At 39.7% G+C, this 9,326-nt stretch overlaps 1 protein-coding gene across 8 annotated transcripts in view; it reads left to right on the plus strand.

Annotated features, from left to right (window-relative positions):
• TDRD3 (tudor domain containing 3) overlaps positions 1-8,079 on the plus strand; it is a 162,697-nt gene extending 154,618 nt beyond the window's left edge. For 5 of the 8 annotated variants that reach the window (XM_023252137.2, XM_023252153.2, XM_045053902.1 and 2 more), the window contains 2 exons: positions 2,428-2,553; positions 7,818-8,079. In XM_023252137.2, the coding sequence (XP_023107905.1) occupies positions 2,428-2,553; positions 7,818-7,848 (157 nt within the window). In that variant the 3' untranslated portion in view covers positions 7,849-8,079. Of the gene's footprint in view, positions 1-2,427; positions 2,557-5,723; positions 5,764-7,817 lie in introns of those variants that run through there. The other 3 variants (XM_023252140.2, XM_023252159.2, XM_023252149.2) reach the window with 2 other exon arrangements.
• The last annotated feature ends 1,247 nt before the right edge of the window (positions 8,080-9,326 follow it).

Below are 9,326 nucleotides of genomic sequence, written 5' to 3' on the forward strand. Positions count from 1 at the left end.
GAGTAGCAAAACCTAAAAGAGGAAGAAAAGTTAGGAGCAAGAACTAGGTATAAATGTCATTCAAGGATGACTCCAAGTAAACTCACCTATTAAGTTTAGCTGTGTATTATATAAAATGGAAAGAGGTATTCCTTGAGTGCTAAAAATGACTAGCTATGGAATATATGAAGTAGTTTCTGTGGGTGACCAGGTTTGCCCTCAAGTACTCTGCAAGAGGAATATTTAAAAGTTAAAAAGGCAAGATTGTGCCTTTGACGATCACTGAAAACCAAGCTGTCAGAATCGTTTTTATTTTTTGCTTCTATCTTGCATAAAAAGATGGTGAAGACATCAAATAACGTGAAAGAAATCTCATGGTCGGTCATCTTTATAAAACCATTTAATTGGCTCTGGCTAGTATAGTCTGTGAATCTTTTAAACACAGAAGAGACAGCTTTTCAAATAGCAATGCCATATTATATAGATCCAGCTCCCTCACTCAACAAATGTAGCTTCCTACCTTTAGCAGTGTTTTCTATTGATAAATTATAGATTTTTAGATGTCCTCTCAGCCAGTTCCGCAGTGGGGTGTGGAGAAAAAGAAGCATTCCATTCTAATTCTTGAAATAATTACTTCATCTACTACAGTAACAAATATATGTTCATTCTTCTCAGTTAATATGCAAAGCTTCAAATGTTGCCCTATGTCATAAAATTAAGTAGCCTTTTTTCGAATTTAGCCATAATATTTGACCATCATCATTCAAAACAGCGACCAGAGTAATTAAAAATAATTCTTTCCTTTCCTGAACACTTTGTAATTTTTCTTACTGCATTTAATTGATATTCTAAATTATAGACCTAGTATCTGACACTTCTAACCATTTTGAGATCGATTGTCAATGAAAGGGACACAGGAAAGGAGAGCTAACCTGAAAGTTTGTCTCTAGGAGGCAGTTACTGAGTTAGGCCGATACATTGTCACATTTCTCCATTCTCTTATTTAGGTGATGATGGCCCCTTAAGGATGATCATTAATTTGTGGCTGTTGGTTTATTTCTTTTTACATGCAGGCTGAGATGTAAACATTTAAGCAGTTCAGTTGCACTTGAATCAAAACCCAGGTTTGCCTTAGAAGTGTTAGGGCAAAGTCACAAAGTTTTCCTGGGCTTCAGTGTCCTTTGTATAAAATGGAAATAATTGTTCTTTAAGAATACCGTGGAGGATGCCTAAGAATAAGAGTTATGTCCGTGCCATATATTAAATAATCATTTCTAAATGATAGGATTTGATCAAATTATCTTAGCATATTTCTGCTTCTCTCAGGTAAAATTGTAATAGTTGGATCCGTAAAATTCGAAGAATAGAACTCAGTCTCTCATATAACTTCTTATGTTATTAATAGGGTCAAAAGAAAGCAATCTTTTGGGGAAGATGAGTCAGAGATAAAGTGAGGAGGAGGAAGATGTGGGATACATTTCCAAAATCATGCAAATTATTATGTTCTGATAATTCAGTTGGAATTTAAACTCTACTTTTGAAATAGATGCTGTTCCTTTCATAAACAAAACTGAGAGCCAATTTTTTTCTGTCTTTAAGAGGGAGCATACTTCATAGCTGCATTCATTTAAAAATACTAAAATTACAGGGTGGCAGCACTCAGTAAGAAACCAGTGTGGCTTTGGCTACATTTCTGTTGCTTCTAAGTTCTTTTCAAATATTACAATTAACTGTATTCTTTCTGCTGTTTAATCTGCTTATCCTAATTTTTCCATGCTATTCCTTGAGCTGATAGATGTATCCCCTCAATAAGAAAGAAAATGAGAAGAAAGTAGTTTGTGTCTTACTGTGGTGATTGCTATGTCTTGCATGAAGCTTTCTTTATATGTAAACTGTATTTCCCTCCTCATTCCAATCCATTATTTTTTCCTGTCTCTAGATGTAAGGTTCTTAACGATGTTGGAGATCTCATCAGATGAGGACAGACAGCTGGTGAATGTTCTCTGGCTCTTCACCCCTCTTCCATATCTTACCAAAATCCTCTCCCATGACAAATACCTACAAATATTTAGAAGCCCAAATATTCAGGAAAATTTTTATTATAATGCTTGTTTTTCTGTGTTTTCACGCCCTTGTGTCAAGTCATTTGGTGAGATAATCATGCTAATTATTATGTGGAAATAGTTTCCTTTTCTGAAATTAAATTTGATTCTGATCTTACCACTGTCAAGTTCATTCTTCTGTTATCAAGGACCAAAAGATTGTTAACAATGTCCCTGCTTTTTTTTTTTTTTTCCTTTCCCCTTGCCTCCCTCTGTTATAAAAGTTGACAGATGTGAATCCCAAGGCAGCTTAAGAGGGCATATCAAAATCGGCACCATAGAGTTACTAACTTAGGAAACTTGGAGCTATTTTGAACATGTTTAAATCACTATTCTTTGCAAATAGGAGGAAGAAGGCACCTATGACCAAACGCTTGAGTTCCGCAGAGGAGGTGATGGTCAGCCAAGAAGATCCACTAGGCCCACACAGCAGTTTTACCAACCTCCCCGGGCGCGGAACTAATATGAGAAGGTAAACTTGACATTGTGAGGTGGTTTCCATATAACGAAAGATGCTATTTATGCTAAACGTGTAAGTACAATTATTGATGTTTTATAACATCATAGAAAAAAACTGATATTTCAGACCTTTCAATTATGAAGTATGTAAGATTATACCATAGTCACAAGCTACTTTTGCACCAAATCTTTCCTCACACGTATAACCCCTAACCCCCTCTTTTCTCTATACTTACTCCCTTCTGTCAGAGGTGATGCCAATCAGTAAAATGTCAGTAGGTTTGAAAGCAGGAAGAAAATAAAAGGAAACAAAGGACCAGATAACCACCAACTTGGATAATTGAGGTTTTTTATTATTTAACAAATTTCAGTCCTTGTTAAAAAAGAGGAAATGTTTCATTGTATATCTTCAGAAATTGGATGAAGGTAACATGATTGCTTACTGAGACGTGATGTGGCGGCTGTGTGCTATTGATCCAGAAACTTTCATCTTAGAGTTTCAGAGAGTTGCTACCTGAAAATCATCTTCAATAGGAAGGATGAGAAATATAACAGAAAAGTCAGGAAATTATGGGAGCAATCTAAGGCATCTCATTTTGATCAATAAAGACCTTAGTTTTTAATGTGTTATTAGAAGGTAATACTTTTGCCATCTTTGGTAACATCTCTGTTTCTTCATTATGCCAGGATTTTTGAATATATTCAGAGTTTTCCCATTACAGCTTTTGTTATATATCACTGTAAAGACTATGAGACTATTTTAGACTTAACTCTATCTTTTTCTCAGTCTCTTCTTCTCAGTAACAAGACCATTGAGAATTTAAAGCAATGGTTCTCCATTTCTCATTTCAGCTATTCATTTTGTTAAGGTTGTTATCCACATTGTATTTCCCCCCTCCTAAGTGACTCTCAATTTTTCAAACCAGCTGTGACTTTTTAGCACTTGAAATTGCAGCTAGTCTGAATTGAGATGTGCTGTAAATGAAAAATGCACGCCAAATTTTAAAGACTTAGTTTAAAAAAGTAAAAGATTAGTAATTTGCGGTATTTATGTATTGAAATGAGAGTATTTTTGATAGATTGGATTAAATCAAATATGTCATTAACGTTACTTCGCCCTATTTGTGCTTTTTTTAATGAGACTAGAGGGAAATTTGAAATTACGTGTGTGTCTCACATCGCGCCTGTGCTGGGCAGCACTGTCCCGGAGTCTTAGATCCCCTTCAGCTCTTCCAGAGCTCCTTCTCTGGTTACAAATTAGTTCTGTCATCCTAAGTGAAGGAACATTTTCTTCTGTTTTCTGGTCCTTAGCCCCTTGTGTAGTAGTCTGCCTGGAGTGGAAGTCTGGTGCTACCTGACTTCTGATTTACCTGAGCAGGCCAGAGTACCATCTTTTTCTCTTATCACGGGCTTTTCTTTGTGCCTAATACAAGGCCATCGAGTAAACAGACGTGACCTACCATCCATAGTTATCACAGAGGGACTGATTCTCGACTCTGGGCATTTTTCTATAGCGAGAACTGACCAAAGCAGAGTCAGAGTATAGATAATGGCTTCCACAGCTTCACACCGTACAAGATTGAACATCCACTTTTGACATAAGTTCAGTTGGTTACAATGAAATCACATGTAAGGTGAATGAAAACTGAGAATTCCCTCATAGCTTTCTGAGGGCTTCGCATTGTTTAAACCAAGGTTTTAAAATAAGGCTGAAGTGGGACGCCCAGGCGGCTCAGTCAATTAAGCCCCTGACTTGGGCCCAGGCCATGATCCCACAGTTTGTGGGTTCACATCCCGCATTGGGCTCTGTGCAGACAGCTCAGAGCCTGGAGCCTGCTTCGGGTTCTGTGTCTCCCTCTCTCTGCCCCTCCCCCACTTGCAGTCTGTGTGTCTCTCTCTCTCAAAAATGAAGAAAACGTTCAGAATATTTTTTTTAGTAAATAAAATAAAGCCGAAGGTTCTCAACTTCCTGATTGCCCTAGGGTAGTGGTTCCCTAGCAGCGGATGCAGGACTGGGACTCCTCAAGGGTGTCCTGAGGCTGCAGAATAGAAGGGGGGTAGGGCCTGGCAGGGCTACAAGTGGAAAGGAGGAAAGGAGATGGTGAGAGTGAGTAAGGCTGCAGCCAGAAGCCTGGAACAACATCCTCTTGGCCCTTCTTTAGTTTCTTTCATATGTTTTCTAGGCTAGGCTTCCATGGAAAATTACCTCTGAAAAAGAACATACTGCTTAAATCAGGAACCATAGCCCCACAGTAATTGTGGCTCATTGATACCAAACAGTACAATGCAGACTGTTCCCAATCAGCTGAAACATCACAGTGTTAGTGGTTTTCTGCTCCCTGGCTTAAAATGCCCATTTTTCCCAGATGCTTGCTTTGGATTGTACTGTTGATGTGGGAAATGTGTGACACAGAGATTCTGGATTCCTGACATCAGTGAGAATAACTTTGCTGGTGGGGGGCAGTTTCATGATAGCATCACTAAAACAACCTCTCACTACAAAATTTACTCCGAAAAATAAATAGTCAAGACACGTGATCTTGGTTGAAACAATTATAATTTTTTTATTTTAGTTCAAACATGGAAAGATTATGAAGTAGAATTATCTTTTTGATATACTGTCTGTGAATGGGAGGTTCAACAATAGTAAGAATTATACTTTTTGTTCTTGTCACGCAACCCAATATATCATTTTCTTCTTGAGAGAAAAGGTATTTTTATTTCCTCATTCCTGGTTTCCATTAACCTAAGCATTTAAAAAGAAGATATACATTGTAGCTGGCCATTTGACTTCCAGCAGATATAAGTATGAATTCTAATATGTGCTGAAATTTTTCTCAGATTTTGTTATCTAAAATTATTCAAGATAGTAAGAAATACTTCAGGCACTTTCTACTCTCACTTTTAAAAAATCTAGGGGCGCCTGGGTGGCACAGTCGGTTAAGCGTCCGACTTCAGCCAGGTCACGATCTCGCAGTCCGTGAGTTCGAGCCCCGCGTCGGGCTCTGGGCTGATGGCTCAGAGCCTGGAGCCTGTTTCCGATTCTGTGTCTCCCTCTCTCTCTGCCCCTCCCCCGTTCATGCTCTGTCTCTCTCTGTCCCAAAAAATAAATAAACGTTGAAAAAAAAAAATTAAAAAAAAAATCTATAATTTCATAGTCATACTTTTTTTTTAATGTTTCAGGTACTTTGTTAGGTGATGAATGACACATAGTAGCTGTTCAGTAAGTGTTTATTAAATAAGTATATTTTGATAAAGTTTTTGGTAAGATTTTATAAATTACATAATTCACACATTCTTTGGTTGTCCTGGAGAGTTTTTCCTATAAGCCCTCTCTCCCACCACCACCACCTCGTCACGTGCACATACACTTCCCCTCAAGGTGCAGAGGGAGTTGGATTCAACTTGGTCTTGGTCCCAAACACACCGTCAGTGACTCGCAAAAGCAGGAGCTCCCTGGGGGTCTGGGCAAGGTGGGAGAAGGAGGTCTCGGGGAGCAACGTGGGCAGATAGGCCCAAGTCTGAGACAACATGGTGGAGAGTCAGATCTGGGCCTTGAGGGGGGACAGGGCCCAAACACCAAACTTCTCGTTCCTGGACTTGTTATAATTGTCACAGACAACTCAGAAATATGAGTAGCTATGGATGGAGAAATTATACCCAATTCTTTAATCAGTGAAACCGACCATAACTGTGTGCATTTGAAGAGGTTTCTGATGTGACTGGAGTCCTGGGAACTAGGTACCAATTAGCGGGGGCAGGCAAATGCTCAGAAATAGTTTGAAGCTTCATTTTCTTGGTCGGGGAGAGCCCCCTGAAGACACTCTGAAGGCCGAGGAGGACTGAAGGGGGAGAGGCAGAGTTCACAGGAAGTGGCTCCAGTGGCAAGAGTAGAACATGTGAACCCAAACAGTGCATGTTAAATGTATGGATTGGTGGTGACTCAAGAATGTAGCTTTAGACGCATTAAGAGTTTGATGTGCTTGGTGATAATGAACTTCAGAATAAGAGTAATGTGATGAAAATTAAGCTTAGGAAATATTGCTGTTGGATATGGGGTGGGTTACAGCCCTGTAATCCATGGGAAAGACTGTAAGAAGCTATCACAGCATTCCAGTGGAAGAGTGCACATCCCCTTGTGAAAAGAGAGGAGTGGCAGACCTGGGTGGGACGACTTTGTAAGACACATCAGCATGAAGTCCCCCTACCCACCACCGGGCCACCAAGGCTAATGCTCGGCGCAGGAAGCCGTTTAATAAACGTTGACTCACGTTGAGTATTCACTTCCAGTTTCTTATTTGTGTGAAGAAAGAATGGTCTTCAGGCTTTCACATATCAGCCAGAAGCCACAAACCCAAGAGCCATGCATAGACCTATTACCTAAATGCTGTGACTTAGTTTTTTCCGAAATCCAGGTTTAGCTTTCAGCTGGTAAAAGATACATTTTTAAATGTCAATTTTTTTTTTTTTTTTATCTGATCCAGCATCCTTTTGCAACACTTTGCAAATCAAGGTCAGGGAAATTATTGCTCTAAAGATAGCCGCTGCAGAGCCCTCTGGTGCCAGCAGGCTAGACGTCATGTGAGGATAGCAATACCCGAAGCTCTTCATTTCTGAGCAGGACACTGTTACTTCGGAAGACTTGTGATCTGTTTGTATGCAGCAAGGGCACTCTGCCGCCCCTGCCCGAGTGTTCTTTAGTGCATGAGGCTGAAATACGACCAGGGCAAACAGCTTCTCTCTCCACTTCTCTCAGCTCTGTCTGTCATCACCACCCAAAGAGGCTCACCTAGAGCGGTGCCTGGTAAAGACTGGGAGCAGGCGGGAGCGGGCGACAGACCCCCATCAATTACCTGTGTGGACTGAACCAATCCAGAGGTGTTCAAAGGGGAAATGGAGGGAGGTGGGATCCGGGTAGAAGTGGTTCACTGGGAGGGTGCATATCTTTTTTAGGCCATCCTCTGTTAAATACTATTCAGTTAATCCAAATTCCTAAAATCAGCATGCCAGCAATAATAGGGCTCACGATGACAGACACGTGCTCTAAGAATTTCTAGAAGAAAAATTATTTTGGAAGATTTCTATTTTTGTTTATATATTGATATATAGAAGTTATGTTTATAAATTAGATAGCAGTACCCAATGTATTCTACTTGAGATCTGTTAATGTTTACACAAGCACTCCACATTTAGGTATGTTTCAGCAGAAGTGTATCTTGAGTACGGAAAAGTCAACTTGAGGATCCAATCTCACCTTCCCCCTCTCTTTTTAAATAGAGTCTTTGTGAAGAAAGGAGCCACTGACTGAAACATCCTGGTCAAAACCTGTTGATAGACCGCCTACTTTCCCTTCAGAATAAATAAGGTGCAGCCATGATGGATATTATTATTGGAGAATGGAACAACAGATTTTAGAGGGAAAAAACCCCAGCCCTCATGGAGAATGGGAAAAATACTAAGTTAACTAAAGCAAGTACCTTTTACAAGTGAAAGAGAATCTTTTCTTCTGCCATCAATAAAACCAGTGCGCTGTTATATACATTGTTTTACTGTATGTTTTATTTGCTGAATATTATCTTTCTTGTTCATCTGGTATTCACCCCATATTATAGCATCACAGCATACTGAAGATCCTCCCCATAATTACAGAATAACCTGACTGACACAGCTTGCCACATGTCATACAAAAACAACGTGTAGCCAATTAGCAGTTCTTGGTAAGGCAATAGCTGCTAAATTGTGATAGCCAAAAGTATTTAAAACTTGAATATGTTGTGTTTAACACTCTGCTAACTTTTTCAAATGTAATTCAATCAAAAGCCAGGCATTCCCTTCCTTTTAAAATTTGCAGCAGATCTTTCAAGATGTGTCTGGTTGTAGACAATGGAAAACCCAACTCAAACCAGCTTAAGACACTAAATGGAATCCACTCGCTCACTGAAACAGTAGGTTTCAGTTGGTTTAATTCAGGGACTCAGAGTTGTCAACAAAGACCCTGATTCTTTGCATCTTTCATTTCTGCTTTCTCTGGCATCAGCTTCATCCTACAGCAGGCTGCCCCACGGGACCATGAGGTGGCTTCAACTCCCAGAGCTGTGAAGTCCAGGGATGGGGTCGGGGTCCCTTCCAGAAGTACTCTCAAAAGAGAAAAGAAGCCTTTCTCCTGATACTGCATTTACCTACACTGTGCTCTTTTCTGCCTGGGAACCAGTGACTTCAGCAAGGATCTGTGGATCAGTTTAGGCCTTCGATCCAAGTGCTTTGATCCAAGTGCTTCAATATTATAAGTGGAGGTGGAAGCACACTTTGAGGCAGAAATACGTGTCTGAAAGCCAACATACTTGCCAAAAGGAGAGGGAGACCAGAATGTCCATTACAGAGAACAAACATGTCTAAACTATAAATTTTGTGTAATAGGACAAAGACAATCTTCCCATAGTCTCAATCCTGTGAGGCCAGAAGAGAACAGTTAAAAAAGAAAGAATAAGAAGAAAGGAGGGGGGAAGGAAGGAAGGAAGGAAGGAAGGAAGGAAGGAAGGAAGGAAGGAAGGAAGGAAAGATGGATTTTGTTTTCAAAATCCTCTGGTCAAAGTAATTGACAAAATGTCATACTTTGCTTTGAAGGAGAGGGCTTTAGGATGTTGCTCAAGGCCTATTAATTCTACATTTTCTTTATTAATCCACAGTTTATTGTTTCTACAACATAATAAGTGAAAGGGTGCAGGTGAAAATGACATGGCTAACAGTGTTGAGTTTTCTCTTTTCTGTCTTTTGTTCGTTACCATT

Source organism: Felis catus, chromosome A1 (assembly GCF_018350175.1).
Source record: "Felis catus isolate Fca126 chromosome A1, F.catus_Fca126_mat1.0, whole genome shotgun sequence".
NCBI lineage: Eukaryota > Metazoa > Chordata > Mammalia > Carnivora > Felidae > Felis > Felis catus.